The sequence below is a fragment of the Perca flavescens genome, chromosome 13 (assembly GCF_004354835.1).
Source record: "Perca flavescens isolate YP-PL-M2 chromosome 13, PFLA_1.0, whole genome shotgun sequence".
Lineage (NCBI taxonomy): Eukaryota > Metazoa > Chordata > Actinopteri > Perciformes > Percidae > Perca > Perca flavescens.
The window spans coordinates 15,687,390-15,704,423 of NC_041343.1; the positions used below are offsets into that span (position 1 = coordinate 15,687,390).

General features: G+C 41.9%; 1 protein-coding gene across 3 annotated transcripts in view; it reads left to right on the forward strand.

Annotated features, from left to right (window-relative positions):
• Nucleotides 1-17,034, forward strand: part of nrxn2a (neurexin 2a) — a 121,618-nt gene that overhangs the window by 58,883 nt on the left and 45,701 nt on the right. For all 3 annotated transcript variants that reach the window (XM_028594695.1, XM_028594697.1, XM_028594696.1), the window contains 5 exons: nucleotides 1,721-1,840; nucleotides 1,927-2,308; nucleotides 3,609-3,799; nucleotides 4,575-4,748; nucleotides 5,811-5,930. In XM_028594695.1, coding sequence (XP_028450496.1) covers nucleotides 1,721-1,840; nucleotides 1,927-2,308; nucleotides 3,609-3,799; nucleotides 4,575-4,748; nucleotides 5,811-5,930 — 987 coding nt within the window. The remainder of the gene's footprint in view (nucleotides 1-1,720; nucleotides 1,841-1,926; nucleotides 2,309-3,608; nucleotides 3,800-4,574; nucleotides 4,749-5,810; nucleotides 5,931-17,034) is intronic.

Consider the following 17,034-nt stretch of genomic DNA (forward strand, 5'->3'; position numbering starts at 1 on the left):
TGAAGTTATCCTTCTTTGAGAATATGAATCTAATAAAATTTTAACTGCGGATCAAACTGGACAAAATAGACCCTTTACATGTGCGGCTTGCTCTCGAGCCTCTAGAAGCTGAGCTTGAGAAGCGAAGGCACTTTGAAAGGAGCCCGCATTTCAAAGGATTTACAGTCAGATGTCCGTGTGAATACATATTATATTCCATCATTTTACTACCCACTGCAGTGTTTGAGATAGAGCACTATCACTTATATGTAACGCAGGCTGCACATTCAGTTTTACTATATGTGCTTTGTTTTTATTTACCGAGACATTCAACATTCTTTATGACCCCACTTTCAAATCAAATACTATGACAACAAATAATACGATTAGTTGTACAAAAGATAGTAAATGTTTTGTGCTGGAAGTAAATGTTTTGTGCAAAACCTGGAAACTACATGACACACAATGAAACTCAACAGCCGACACTTTGGTCGGATTTGAGGTATGTTATGCTAGCAGCTGTAAATGTAGCCTCATAGCGGAGACGAGGAGCGGGCTTCAGAGGTCTCGTCAATTCTTTCTATTTCCACACCCCCAGATGCTCTTTTCTCCGTTCGTCCTCAGCACCAATAGACACTGACTCAAGTGACATCACTTGAGGCAATTTATCAGACTTTGCATAGCTCCCTCTGGAGCCACAAAGGCTTTATACAACTTTTTCACATAGAACATTAGTACTCACCCAGACCTGTGAACAAACTTCAGGCACTGACATTAGATAGCAGGAAAGCTCCTCTCTGAGAAGCACAGATAAGATAAATAGTCCCCATTATCTCTTTTTCATTACAGCAAATCTTGTCCGTACCTCTGTTTTCATGGTGGAGATTTACAAGATAAACATTTCTGTTTTGTGTTGGACATGACTCTAGCGAGTGGTTTGTTTTTCATTATCCAAGTAAATCAGTCAAATAAAGAGGGAGCAGGATTTGATGCAATTGATCCGTCTGGTTTGTGTAGTCGATATACAGCAGGTGGATGGTGGTATCATGCGGTGTGCTGCAAAGACACTTGATATGCAGCCCTGGACAAAGTCTCCAGTCACCGTTTTTATTTCCCTCAGGATGAAACAGTGCAGTGTTCAGAAACCAGTTGATGTTTTCCATTTATTGCCCTCTGTACGTCCCCTGTAATTCTCCTATACCCTGAGCTCAATTAGACAGACAAACCCCTAAAGGCACAGTCAGCTTAGGCATGGCCAATTAGTTTCCCAAGCGATGTCAGAACTCCTTTGAACTGCCGTGTCGGCCTGTTGAATAGGCACTGATTCGGGATGACGGTGCTGCAGTTGCAAGCTTCTGCACTGTGACCTATTTTGAAACGAGCGAAAAAAGGCAAGGGATAGTGCAGAAATGAGATACCTACCCAGTAGACATCAATCAAATCACCCTATAATTAAAAAGCATGCATCACGCTTTCAGTACAGAAATAATTTTACACATGTCGACCATTCAACCTGCAGAATAAGAGCTACTACTGCAGTTTCTTTGTTTCATTCCCTCCCTCTTCCGCTGTGTATCGAGTGAGTGCAAAGTATTGGTTGCAGGTGAATGTTGGCGGCTGCATGTGTGTGAGTGGTTCTGCAAGTGAATGAATGCACCCTAAGTAGAGAGAGCTTCATGTGGATTGGGTGTATACTGAGCTGATGTGGTATGATTGTCACTTGACGATTTCCTCCTCTTAGGCAAGGGACCAGAGGTACTCCTGGTAGGCGAGAAGCTGAATGACAATGAGTGGCACACAGTGAAGGTGTTGCGGCGTGGGAAGAATTTGCAGCTCTCTGTGGACAATGTCACAGTGGAAGGTATATAGTAGAATAAAGGAGCTTTATTCTTGCTTACAGATATTGAAAAGCATTTGAAATCTAAACTGCGTGTTTTTATTCCTTAGGCCACATGAAGGGCGCCCATACCCGCCTGGAATTCAGTAACATTGAGACGGGGGTCATGACAGAGCGGCGTTTCATCTCTGTGATGCCTTCCAACTTCATCGGCCATCTGCAAGCTCTCTCCTTCAACGGAATGCTCTATCTGGACCAGTGCAAGAACGGAGACATCTCTTACTGCGAGCTGAATGCTCGATTTGGCATGAGGCACATTGTGGCCAATCCTGTAACTTTTCTAGCGCAAGCCAGCTACTTGGCCTTCTCCACCTTGCAGGCCTACGCCTCCATGCACCTTTTCTTTCAGTTCAAGACCACAAGTCCTGATGGCCTGATACTTTTCAACTCTGGAGATGGTAGTGACTTCATCGTGGTGGAGCTGGTCAAAGGGTAAGTGCTGCAGTTTTTGGACTGAGCTGTAATCTACATAGAGGCTTGTGCTGAGGAAAGATGTAAGGGGCTATTTGGGACAGGAACAAATCCACTTCGGGATTGTTCCGTTGCCGTTGGAAATTTTGCCGTATGTCCTTCTTTTCTGCCAGATGTCCGTTACCTTCCGCTTTCTTTGTGTTGGAATTTTAAACTCTGGTGGATTTATGAGGACTATGGTTAACTGCTCCTCAGATCTCTGCAGGGTAAATCCAGACAGCTAGCTAGATTATCTGTCCAATCTGAGTTTCCTGTTGCACGACTAAAACAACTTTTGAACGTACACGTTCCACCAAAACAAGTTCCTTCCCGAGGCTATTTTGCAGAGGCATCGTGGCTCCAGACCTTACTCCGTAGCGCTGTGAAGGAAGGTCTGGCAATGTGAGAATATGCAAAGCTGAAGGCATATAAATAGTGCTTTTTCTACTTTTCTTCTTTATTGGGCTAAAAATTACTTAATCATTCCATCCATCAGCTTGCAGCAGTGTAGAGACACACAAAATAGCTTTAAAAGCATTTGTTCATCACAAATAACTGTGTCAAAGTGAGAGAAGCAGTTCGAGGAAGCATGAGCGCCAAAACAATAGCTGCCATTACCACAGTAGTACAGGTGCTATTCTCTGACTCAGACCTACACGAAATCATTTGGCAACAAATATGTTCGGAATGTTTTATTCATCGTAGATAATTTCCGTGACAGAGAGAATAGCAGAGAAATGTTGTAAAAAGAGAGCAAGCAAAGCAACAATTGTTGTTTCCCACTGTCAAACCTTGCACATATACAATATCCCAGTAAGCAATTAGTCAGCAGGAGGCCTTGTTCAGTGTTGGAGCCTGCAGCAGAAGCTTGCACAGACAACACAGACGAAAAATGGCTTCCAACACTTCTGTCATTGTTTTCAGGCTGCTCAGTGTTTAGTGTGAAGCAGCTTTGTCATGGATGTTGCCTATAACTTTGATTCAAACAAGTTTTGTTTATGTTCATCAAATATAATTTCAACATGATGATATGCCTTAAGCCTTGCCGCATGTGTTTACGTTCATTCACTGTTATTTACTTGTACATCAACAAAGAATATTTCTGATTTTGAGCTCCCACAGTGGTTATATTACAAAACAGATTAAGAGACAGAGCACACACAGCTGGATGGCTAGAAAAGTTTAAAAAATGCTACACTATAATCACATAACAGCCTATGGTATGTGGCGAAATGATATTACATACGAAATACTGAATGTAAACATCTGCATTGTCCCGTAGGTACATTCATTATGTTTTTGACTTGGGAAATGGGCCGTCGCTAATGAAAGGAAACTCTGACAAGCCACTTAATGACAACCAGTGGCACAATGTGGTGATCTCCCGTGACAACAACAATGTGCACATCCTAAAGATTGATTCACGCACTGTCACCCAACACGCCAATGGAGCCCGCAACCTGGATTTAAAAGGTAACATACCTGAACATTCATAAGTATTTTATGAAAGGACACACTTAATACTTGCTAATGTTTGTTCTGTAAGATTTTGCATTGTGAACCAATCATACTCCAACTCTAAAATTTGCATTAATAATAATAATAATAATAATAATAATATAGAATTATTTTTTTATTTTTTGAAGGGGATGATTACAATATTTAACGATGAAATATTAAGTTTTTTTAGGATAAATCTTAATATTCATTTGTTTGTTTTTTGTTCTAATATTACTCTAACAAGAATGCAGACCTGTAACAGGTGTTAGGAGTCTGTTTTCTGAAACCAGAAAACAGAAGTTTATGTTGACATTGTCAGACATGTTTAAATTCAATTATATGTTTATTATTGAGGCTACTGGGCTTCATTACATTAAGCGGTATTAATAAAATGTTTGTCCATCACATACATGATGAGGGGAGAATATTAGAAACACCTCTGAATATAACGCAGTCAGGTCCCCCACCAACCATGACCTCAATGCTCAAACACATACTTGATTGAACACCTTGATGACAGTCAACACAAACTGAACATTATATGCATCTTAAAAGTAAAACAGTTGTTTTGGATTGCATTTGATTTACAGATACTAAATAATACAGTGTATACTGCTCATGTTTGCACTCTTCCCTTTACCATGTGCATTGTCTGTGGAGCAAACCTATATTTCAGAACATACACCAACACATATTTGGTTGTAGCAAATTAAGTGGTTTTCTCTTGACCAACTCCTGTATCTAACAGGGGAGTTGTACATTGGTGGTGTTGGAAAGAGCATGTACAGCAGCCTTCCCAGGTTAATAGCATCCCGGGAAGGATACCAGGGCTGCCTGGCATCCGTGGACTTGAACGGAAGACTCCCTGACCTGCTGGCTGATGCTCTTCACAAGGTGGGAGATGTGGAGCACGGCTGTGGAGGTGAGAACACGCTGGGAAGTATGAATCAGTCCTGTAATCTGATTTCCTTGTATTGGAGCAGAGTGAAATTGAAGGAAATCCAAGTGACTGCTCACTGAAAACTAATTACACCAAATTTGTTATGGTATTAAACAGCTTTGTTGAATGCTCCATTACGATTGGCCAGTGAACACATTCTGTGGTTTTATCATTTCTGATTATACACGCTAATATGTAATACTATCACTCTGTAGTCAAGTCCAGCGGCTTTTGTTGAGTTCTAATCAAACAAGAAAGCACTCATTAAAGTACAGAGTTATGCTATATCTCCCCAGGCAGCTATTGCTTTTACAGGAAACATTAGACAGGTTATTATGACAGAGTAGTTATATAAGCATACCCAAAGTTTGGCTTGAAGGTGAGACTTGGGTAAAGGTCACAGAGTCTCCAAAATCAATAGATGTCTTCCTCTATGGAGCAATACTGAGCAAAGTCAGCTTTACACCAGTATGAGTTATCGGTAAGGAGATTTGATGATTAGCAGATGGTTGTTGCCCGAGTGAGCTTAGGGTTTCCAAAATGTATAAACTAAATTATAAATCCTTCTCTTGAGGCTTGAGTAAAGTTAGTGAGTTTGGTTTTTAGGGAACACAGTGTCAGATCAGCAGGCAAACTGTTCCATTCTTTAGGTGCATAAATATTGAATGGTTTCTCACCGGTCTTTTAAAGTGCTCTCGGCAATCACTTTGTGATTGTGCACAGATTTTTTGATTTTTTTAGATTAAGTGGTTACAGTGAAACAAACAGACAGACAGAGATAGTCAATCACATTACCTCTGATATTGTGTGGAGGTAATTGGTAAACAGTGAACAGTTGCATGATGCAATAGCTGGTTAAATAGCTTAATAGTCTTAATTCCCTTAATACAATCACTTCACATTAATATTTCTGTCAAAAGATGACTTATTGTGCAGTAATGTCTTGCCCACTGTTACATATTAATTCCCTTTGCATAGTCATAAAGATGCATAAATAAAGTGGGAGAGAAGGCACCTGGTAAATCTGTTGTCAACACCCTGTAGGTCCCAGCACCACCTGCACAGAGGATTCCTGCCACCACCAGGGAGTGTGTCTGCAGCTGTGGGAGGGCTTCTCCTGTGACTGCACCATGACCACCTACGGGGGGCCGTTCTGCAGTGACCGTAAGTGCAAGTGTATTACGCCTGAATGGGTTGAATGGTGGGGAAAGTCTACTTTAGTTTAAATCTTTCTCTGGTCTCTTCGGGGTATATTATGATAATGATCAGAAACCACAGTTGAATGATTGGTTGACAAGTGAAAATATCCGTAAAATATGAATACCTTAAAGATGGGTCAGGTAACATAATTTCATCTAACTGAAATATTTCTTTCTTTCTTATTCCTTTAATGATCATGTGGCTCCTCATTTGCATGGTGACATTTCAGATGAATCTGCCCTTATAACTACAAAACCACAACAGTGACATAACTTTTACAACAGGAGGAGCACACATGATGCTCTCAGGGATTGATTGCCCATTTTAAGCACATGTCTATAATGTGCAAGTAAATTTGCTCACTGTATTGAAATGAAACCAATTTCTGCACAACTTGGTGATGTATTGTATTTCTGACTTGAGTAATCGATTGCACGCTAATTGCAGATGACACGTTGATAACCCCACATTTCAAAAAGCTCCAGTCTGATTGCTGATACGCCTTAAAGAGCCTTCTTTGTCCTAAATAATAGACCCGACTTTTACCAAAAGCTTTTCATACTTATAATAGCAAGAGATTAACATTAAGCTTATTGGTCCAGTGGTCACGGTGAGTTAAGTTTCATTTGCTGCAGTCATTTAGAATAACTGCAAGAATTGTGCCTTTGTGATAATCATTATTGAAATGTGCTGTTATGCAAATTTGTTTTAAGAGAGAAGTCCATTAAACTCTGTAGGGGGGCTATTTGAGGATAATTTGATAGTGTGTGTAAGAAAGTCATGTTTGCAGGAATAAGATATCTGGCATTTACTGTACAGTATATGTAATTTTATAGATGAGGAGAATCTAAATATTTAAAATATGATAAAAATAATAATAATAATAATAATAATAATAATAATAATAATATAGTCTTTAGCTACTTTCCCAAGATTGTGCACCCGGACAAAATGTATATTTCGGTGTTCAAGCTGCTTTTTGCATGAGCAAGAGGGCAATATATTGGGCGAAAGGGGAGCTGTTGGGGTCCTGCATTACCAGTCAGTGTATAAGTCGCAGTAATGACCCGGTTGCTCTACATTATCCCGCTTATCATACGGCTACTTACTAAAGAAATCTATAATTTTACACAAAATATTGATTTTAAAATTATTTTATTGATTTAAAATGTACAAATGCTTTTCAAAAAGAACAATAATACAATATTATTGGGAGGGCGAGAGAAACTGCAACACCAAAACGTTGTATCGTTGGAAATGGGATTATCAAATTACAATTTCAGAAATCACAACAGTTGCTCTCCATCATTGTTTCAATGGAGACGAGCCAAATAAAAATAAAAAAGTCTTTTTTATTTATTTTTTTGACAAAACTCCTACAGTAGCCTATGTCGTGGATGATTAAATGCATTGATTTTGCAATGTATTATCTCTTACAACTTTGTCCACTTTTAATCACTAATATTTGTAGACAGTGAGCTTTGTTTTAATACAGTTCATGTCTATCTGCACGCCGATAATAGTTCATGTCAGCTGTGTTTTGTCAAAGCAAAGCAAGAATCAAGAAAACACGTTGATCTTTATTAAACTTGATAATGATTCCCCTTGAGAGAGGTTACATGTTGGTATGCAGTTATTCAACCCCAATCCTATTTGATTTTTTATTTTATTTCTGTAATTGCAGCTAGTTTGATGCACATCACATCATCTAAGCCTGAATTTTAAACAGCCTAAGGCTAAACTCTCATAGCACTCCGTCTAACAAGGATTGCGAACATGAATGTATGTACAGTAATATTCTGTTGTCAAAGACAGAGGCAAAATCTAGCTGTTTGTAGAATATTGAATACATATCTTGTCGGTTTTCAATGATGTATGATTCAGTTTTAAATACAAAATGTTTGAACAGGAGCTGCCAACATATATTTCAAATGCTCCATGTTTATGTCCCACAAATTATCTGTGTTCACTTAACAACAGGCCCTGAGAGAGACACCTTTAAGATTACAGGGCTTTATTAAAGCAGTTCTTTAAAACAGAGTGATCTCCTCTCTTGCAATTGTAGGGGAAACTCTAGGATGTATTCTTGCATTTACAAGACTGTTATTAAACAATTAACAGCAAAACAAATAACATGTTCAAGAAAAAAACTATTTCATTGCAGTATGTTTGGTTTTCATCCAGCAGCGTTCAGGGAGGACTCTCAATCATCTGGGTGGTAAATGGCATTGCTGGCCAATATCAAAGGTCAAACCAATACATCAGTCCAACGCAGAGGAAATAACAAGCCTCATTCTTCGCATTGAGCCATCATCAAAGTCATTAAAACAAATAAATAATGTGACAATAATGTGAAAACACAAACAAATATGTAGGCAGGATAATGACCATTTTGTAACCATCAGTATTAGTTGGTACACCCTGCCTTATCAATGCCACAAACTGCTGCTTGGTGTTTCTTGCCAACACTAAAGCCTAACAATATTCTCATCCTGCCTGTGTCTGTGTCCTATTCCAGAAGGTCAGCCAAATATTCTAAGAATTAAAAAAGGAGAGTTGTGTACTTTACTGACTTACTGATTGTTCAAAAATATAACCTCATAAGAAACAAACCAGAAGTGTAGAAGTATCAAACAGCTAAGATTCCTTAGTTTATTTGTGCTTCAGTACATTTGTATTCATATACAGGAAGCAATTTACCAAGTATGCCACAAACATCTGTGCTAATTACCTCCAGGTCATCGTTTCATCACCAAAGTCACCCAGATATACAATGATGTTCTGTGTTCAATTTCCAGAGCTTCTTTCTGTAAACATATGGGGAGTGTAATTATTGGTTAACCTCTGCAGCTACAGATGATTATTTTGGCATATTCATTACTTTCTTGTCTGTGTGTGTGTGTGTGTGCATGTGCTTGCAAACATGTATGTCTTTGATCAGCCTATTTGTGAAAAAAGCCCAGCTGAATATTAGGCTTATTGGCCTATACTGTATGTAAGGTAGTCACTAAAATAGCCATCCACAGATTATCATCCTAAGGATTCAATGTATGTTTAACATTAAAAGATGATTCATAAATCATGCCCACAATTATTATTTTAATAGCTTAGTATTCTATGCACTAAAAAGGTATGTATGAAGGCTTTAGGCCGCCCTACATATTATTGAAAGGCCCAGTTTAATATGTAACTTCGTTTTATACAATATATGTATTAGGGGATCCCTGATGTGTCTCTTTCTCTCAGCTAAGGGGTCCTTGCCTTAAAAAACATTGAAGACCACTGTCTTAGTGTATTTGACTATTCCTGTCATAACGAAATGTACAACACAAAACAATTATTTCACTTAACTTCCATTTAGCCCAACAAACAAACAAACAGTGACAACTGTGACACATGTATTGCAATACAGTGTTAAAAGGCACAATGAGAAACCACTGATTTTAACTTATTGTGACACAACTGTTCCTGCCCCTTTTGCCCCTTATCATCTATGTCCTCCTACCGTATCACATCCATGTGAGTCCACATTAGCGTGCCACACATTTTACAAACCTATGAAATTCCACGTGACACAGCTTTACTTAACCACACTTGCACCTATCAGCTATCTGCAGAGTGGAACCCATCGTGCCATCAATTTGTAAGTCAACATTTCCTTTGAATTGTTTAATAGCTACGGAAGTAATGCAGACTGTAAATTGAGCCTGTAGCCTTCAGGCATGCAGGCAAGGTACAGTTATATGGCACTAGACAGCAGCTGTCTTCCTTCTTTCTTTTGTCATATGGCAGTTAGCAAGCATTGTATCTAGTTTTCATTTTATTTGTGCCAGAAACTACAATCGTTTTCCATTTCCTAAAAGTAACTGGATGAATTTTGTATTATCAAAGGATTCTACACTGTAAAACATAGCAGAGGCTTTGGTAAACCTCTATGCAGACTATATGTACTTGTAATTATAAGATAAAGCAAATTGTAGTCTAGATATCTAGAGCTCTCCTCTTGCCGTTGGTACTATGCATTACAAATATAAGAACATTTTGAAGATGATTGTTTTTGTGAATATTAATGGTTCTTTCTGTAGATCTATAACCAAAAATTATAAGACCTCAATCAAATCCCATTTTCCCTTTGACCTTCATTTCAGGTGGAGTCATTCATGATTATGAGTGTGTCCCAAAGGCGACAAGGATAATCCAGGATCAGGTTCAGACTTAATCTCGCGCCCCGGGACTGAGGCTCAAGAAAACACATTGCTGTTCATAACATGGTGGCCTACCCGAAATAGACTTGTGAGACACTTCTGAGTTGGGCCATATGAAGTCAATGGTGGACGTAGTAACCTCCCATAGAGGCATTGATTACACAGTCTCAACCACTCAAACGTCAAATTCAGTACAGCTTGTGCAAAATGATACATAAATTGAGCCTTTGAAAAACTGGCAGTCTGTAGAAATAATAATCTAAATTGGTTGAGTCAAGTTTCTTGATTATATTAAATGTTGAGCAAGTTAGGCCCATTTGACCGCAGGAGTTCATCATGAAAGAGGGTTTGACCTTTCGTTGATTTTCTACAATTAACTTCAGGGGGTTCAAGTCCAAGTCATGACTGAGCTTGGCCTCCTGCTTGCTTAATGTCAGATAATGATATTGCACCTACATGTATCCTTACACAAAATCTTGCACTTAACTGCTGCATTTAGAACTGAATTATTCTTCACTCAGCCACTTAATGCCGTCTAGGTAGAAAGAGTTATTGTTGGTGGCCCAGTTCACCTTATTAACACCCGCTCTGAGGTGACAGTGTGCATCTGTAGAATCTGAACACCAGATTCTAAGACTTCTGAGGGCAATTAAAATATGTTGTGATAAGCATTAGTTGGTTCTACTATTAACCTTTCAAACAAAGACTTTGTCAGATCACAGTCTCTGCCTCTTAAGTAAGCCACTACCAATTGAACCACAGAGTTGTCTCTTGATAAGTGAAACATTCCATTCATCATGGATGGATGGATGGATGGATGGATGGATGGATGGATGGATCGATCAAAGCTGATTTTCAAATCAACATGCCTAATTAATTTATGCATATAGAAATCCTGCAGCGTTATCCAGACATCTCATAGGGTTAAATGTTAGGATTTTTCCATTAGTTGCCATCGCCATCACCTCAGCCACCTGGCTTTGTCAGCTTTGTTCAACATAGAGGTAGTGTATCCCAGAAAAAGATAATCTCTGCCAAATCTCTGCTCTGTGTGAGTCATATGGATACTCCGGGCCTGAAACTGCTGGCGCAGCTCCTCGCTGTTACATCACGGAAGTAGAAAAGCTTGAGCATTGTGAAATTGACTGGTAGAGCTTACAGGGTTATAAAAGTGAACCTGTGATTAACAGAAAATACTGCTTTAATCTTTGTAATTTTTTTCCAAAATAAAACTCATTCAGACTCGTCTTCCCGTGAAATACACTACAGGTCAATGCCTGACCACTCACTGCCTTTTAACAGCTTTGTACCATATTAGCCATGAGTGGAAAACTTTTGACATTACATAGATGTGAAAAGAAGTCAAACACTTGAGGCAATATAGCCCACTTATTTTGGCTTCTCTGTCCTTCCAGTTTCTCACATTAAAAACACGTCTTTGTTCTCTTGTGTGTTGTGTTTTAAAGGATTTTAAGGTTTTTTTCTCTAAAGGGCAGTATTATGTCATATAGAAATTACTATTCAGGTACCAAAAACACTAGTTTTACCAGGTTTTACCAGTATTCACAGAAGCGCTACCGTGTCAGTAACCAGACTGGATGTTTTTTTTCAATCCATTCAACAATGTTTGATAGAATGTTTGACACTCATAGTGACACTGACGCAATGACTCATACTGTTCAATATGTTGTGCTGTTAAGGAATGAATATAATTGCATGTGCAAAGAAAAACTGATGATGCTGTTTTACCAATGGTGCAGAATTTGTGTAGACTCTGAATGAGATTTGAGTCCCAATTATGTTTGATAAATAGCAATGGTAGTGCACGCAAATAGTGGAAGGGATTACTGAAATAGCTTGCTTCCACAAATTTACTAAACTGTGGTTGTATTTAACAAAGACTGTGCTAACTGTTCTAACACAAAACAGGCAGAGAGGACAACAAATTAGATCTGATGCAACACGGCAACACGGCAATTCAAAGTGCTTTACATAAAACATTAAAGAGCAGTAATAAAGAAATAAAAAATGACTAGATAAAAACAATCATTGCTGGATGAAATAAATACGCAGTGTAACCTCAGACCAAGCAAAGCCATGCAACAAAACAGGTGTTGCATTTAGACTACATCACCTGATGTCTATTCATTTCCCATACAGCTAGGCAACCAGAATTAGTCTAAAAAAGAGCTCTGCTCATCTAATTTATCTTTTGATTTTCTGAAATGAGTTTTAGTTGCATTTTGCTAATGCAAAATGAGTAGTTTGGTTGATGGCAATTAATTAATGGTATTATACGGTAATCACAGCCATTCAAAGTTTCACAATTTGGGAATTAACAAGAAATCATGAAAATCAATGAACAAGATGTAATTCTCCAACTATACCAGTGCCATAGCAAAAACTTTTTTCCCCAGTACTACTATTCCATTTGCATTACCTCTTCAGTGTGGAGATCAAAATAATATTAAATATTCAACCTATATTTCCTGTACACTTGATTAGTGATGTCACAGATGAGTAGTAGTAATTGGTATCTGAGTTTTCTCTCTTTTATATATATATTATATATTTATCCATCCATCCATCCATCCATCTTCGTCCGCTTATCCGGTGTCGGGTCGCGGGGGGAGCAGTTCCAGCAGGGGACCCCAAACTTCCCTTTCCCGAGCAACATTAACCAGCTCCGACTGGGGATCCTGAGTTCCCCAGGCCAGGTTGGAGATATAATCCCTCCACCTAGTCCTGGGTCTTCCCGAGGCCTCCTCCCAGCTGGACGTGCCTGGAACACCTCCCTAGGGAGGCGCCCAGGGGCATCCTTACCAGATGCCCGAACCACCTCAACTGGCTCCTTTCGACGCAAAGAGCAGCGGCTCTCCGAGCTCCTCACGGAGGACTGAGCTTCTCACCCTATCTCTAAGGGAGACGCCAGCCACCCTCCTGAGGAAACCCATTTCAGCCGCTTGTACCCTGGATCTCGTTCTTTCGGTCATGACCCAGCCTTCATGACCATAGGTGAGGGTAGGAACGAAAACTGACCGGTAGATCGAGAGCTTTGCCTTCTGGCTAAGCTCTCTTTTCGTCTAAACGGTGCGATAGATTGAATGCAATACCGCACCCGCTGCGCCGATTCTCCGACCAATCTCCCGCTCCATTGTCCCCTCACTCGCGAACACAACCCCAAGGTACTTGAACTCCTTCACTTGGGGTAAGGACTCATTCCCTACCTGGAGAAGGCATTCCATCGGTTTCCTGCTGAGAACCATGGCCTCAGATTTAGAGGTGCTGATCCTCATCCCAACCGCTTCACACTCGGTTGCGAACCCGATCCAGTGAGTGCTGAAGGTCGCAGGCCGATGATGCCATCAGGACCACATCATCTGCAAAGAGCAGCGATGAGATCCCCAGCCCACCAAACTGCAACCCCTCCCCACCCCGACTACGCCTCGATATCCTGTCCATAAATACTACAAACAGGATTGGTGACAAAGCGCAGCCCTGGCGGAGGCCAACCCTCACCTGAAACGAGTCCGACTTACTACCGAGAACCCGGACACAGCTCTCGCTTTGGTTGTACAGAGATTGGATGGCCCTGAGAAGAGACCCCTCACCCCATACTCCCGCAGCACCTCCCACAGTATCTCCCGGGGGACCCGGTCATACGCCTTCTCCAAATCCACAAAACACATGTAGACCCGGTTGGGCATACTCCCAGGCTCCCTCCAGGATCCTTGCGAGTGAAGAGCTGGTCCGTTGTTCCACGACCAGGACGGAATCCGCATTGTTCCTCCTCAACCCGAGGTTCGACTATCGGCCGAACCCTCCTTTCCAGCACCTTGGAGTAGACTTTACCAGGGAGGCTGAGAAGTGTGATACCCCTATAATTGGCACACACCCTCTGGTCCCCCTTTTTAAAGGGGAACCACCACCCCAGTCTGCCACTCCTTTGGCACCGTCCCAGACTTCCACGCAATGTTGAAAAGGCGTGTCAACCAGGACAGCCCCTCCACACCCAGAGCCTTGAGCATTTCTGGACGGATCTCATCAATCCCGGGGCTTTGCCACTGTGTAGTTGTTTGACTACATCAGTGACTTCCGCCTGGGAAATCGACGACAATCCCCCATTATCCTCCAGCTCTGCCTCTAACATAGAAGGCGTATTAGTCGGATTCAGGAGTTCCTCAAAGTGCTCCTTCCACCGCCCTATTACCTCCTCAGTTGAGGTCAACAGTGTCCCATCCTTACTGTACACAGCTTGGATGGTTCCCCGCCCCCTCCTGAGGTGGCGAACAGTTTTCCAGAAGCACTTTGGTGCCGACCGAAAGTCCTTCTCCATGTCTTCTCCAAACTTCTCCCACACCCGCTGCTTTGCCTCTTTCACGGCAGAGGCTGCAGCCCTTCGGCCCCTTCGGTGCCCTGCAACTGCCTCCCGAGTCCTCCGGGATAACATATCCCGGAAAGACTCCTTCTTCAGTCGGACGGCTTCCCTGACCACCGTGTCCACCACGGTGTTAAGTGGGTTACCGCCCCTTGAGGCACCTAAGACCCTAAGACCACAGCTCCTCGCCGCAGCTTCAGCAATGGAAACTTTGAACATTGTCCACTCGGGTTCAATGCCCCCAGCCTCCACAGGGATGCACGAAAAGCTCCGCCCGGTGTGAGTTGAAAGTCTGTTGGACAGGGGCCTCCTCCAGACGTTCCCAATTTACCCGCACTACACGTTTGGGCTTACCATGTCTGTCCAGAGTCTTCCCCACCCTCTGACCCAACTCATCACCAGATGGTGATCGGTTGACAGCTCTGCCCCTCTCTTCACCCGAGTGTCCAAAACATACGGCCTCAGATCAGATGAAACGATTATGAAATCGATCATTGACCTTCGGCCTAGGGTGCTCTGGTACCAGGTACACTTATGAGCATCCCTATGTTCGAACATGGTGTTCAAGTAGACAATCCATGACTAGCACAGAAGTCCAACAACAAACACCCACTCTGGTTTAGATCAGGGAGGCCGTTCCTCCCAATCACGCCTCTCAGGTGTCTCCATCATTGCCCACGTGTGCGTTGAAGTCCCCCAGCAGAACAATGGAGTCCCCCACTGGAGCCCCATGCAGGACTCCAGTCAAGGTCTCCAAGAAGGCCGAATACTCCGAACTCCTGTTTGGTGCATATGCACAAACAACAGTCAGAGTTTTCCCCCACAACCCGCAGGCGTGGGGAGGCGACCCTCTCGTCCACCGGGTAAACTCCAACACAGCGGCGCCAGCCGGGGCTTGTGAGTATCCCCACACCCGCCCGGGCGCCTCACACCCTGGGCAACTCCGGAGAAGAAAAGAGTCCACCCCCCTATCCAGGAGTATGGTTCCAGAACCAAGACTGTGCGTAGAGGTAAGCCCCACCAGATCTAACCGGTAGCGCTCCACCTCCCGCACCAGTTCCGGCTCCTTCCCCCACAGAGAGGTGACGTTCCACGTCCCCACCAGGCGCTCGCCGACGAGCCCGCCGTCTGGGCCTGGCTCCAGACGGGGGCCCCGGGCTTCCTCCGGGCAGGGTCACTCCATCTCTGCTTAGCTTTTGCATTCGGGTTTTTGAACCATTCTTTGTCTGGCCCCTCACCTGAGACCACTTTGCCTTGGGAGACCCTACCAGGAACACAAAGCTCCAGACAACACAGCCCTCAGGTTCACAGAGACACACAAACCTCTCCACCACGATAAGGTGATGGTTCACGGAGATATATATATATATATATATATATATATATATATATATATATATATATGTGTGTGTGTGTGTGTGTGTGTGTGTGTGTGTGTGTGTGTGTGTACAAATACTCAGCAAAAAAAGAAACGTCCTGTCACTTTCAACTGCTTTTATATTTTAAGCAAACTTATTATGCAAATATTTGCATGAACATTAAAAGATTTAACAACTAAAACATAAACTGAACAATTTTCACAGACATGTGATTAACCGAAATGGAATAATGTGTCCCTGGACAAAGGGGAAGGGGGGGAGTCAAAATCAAAGTAGCCCTCAGTATCTGGTGTGGCCACCACCTGCATTAAGTACTGCAGTGCATCTCCTCCTCATGTACTGCACCAGACTGGCCAGTTCTTGCAGTTGTTGTTGCCATCCTGTACCTGTCCCGCAGGTGTGATATTCGGATGTACCGATCCTATGCAGGTGTTGTTACACGTGGTCTGCCACTGCGAAGACGATCAGCTGTGCTTCCTGTCTCCCTGTAGCGCTGTCTTAGGCGTCTCACAGTAGGGACATTGCAGTGTATTGCCCTGGCCACATCTGCTGTCCTCATGCCTCCTTGCACCATGCCTAAGGCACCTTCACGCAGATTAGCAGGGACCCTGGGCATCTTTCTTTTGGTGGTAGAAAGGTCTCTTTACTTTCCTAATTTTCTTTTAACTGTGACCTTAATTGCCTACCGCCTGCAAGCTGTTATTGTCTTTTCGACCGTTCAACAGGTGCATGTTCATTAATTATTTATGGTTCATTGAACAAGCATGGAAAACATTGTTTAAACCCTTTACAATGAAGATCTCTAAAGTTATTTAGATTTTTACAAAAGTATCTTTAAAATACAGTGTCCTGAAAAAGGGCCATTTTTTTTTGCCGAGTTTATATGGTGTATATATATGTAACTATAGCTCACCAAAATGGAATGCAGTCGTTTTTAGTGTCATCAATTAAGCCTGTGCTTTTTCTACTAGGACAAGCCAAGATATCTGCTGTGAAAAAAGTTAATTGGCATAGCACAGTGTTACAATCAGGACAGAGGAAATACATGCCTTTTCAAAACCTGCATGAGATGCAATTAGAGTTTTTCACACCACCAAGTATTACAA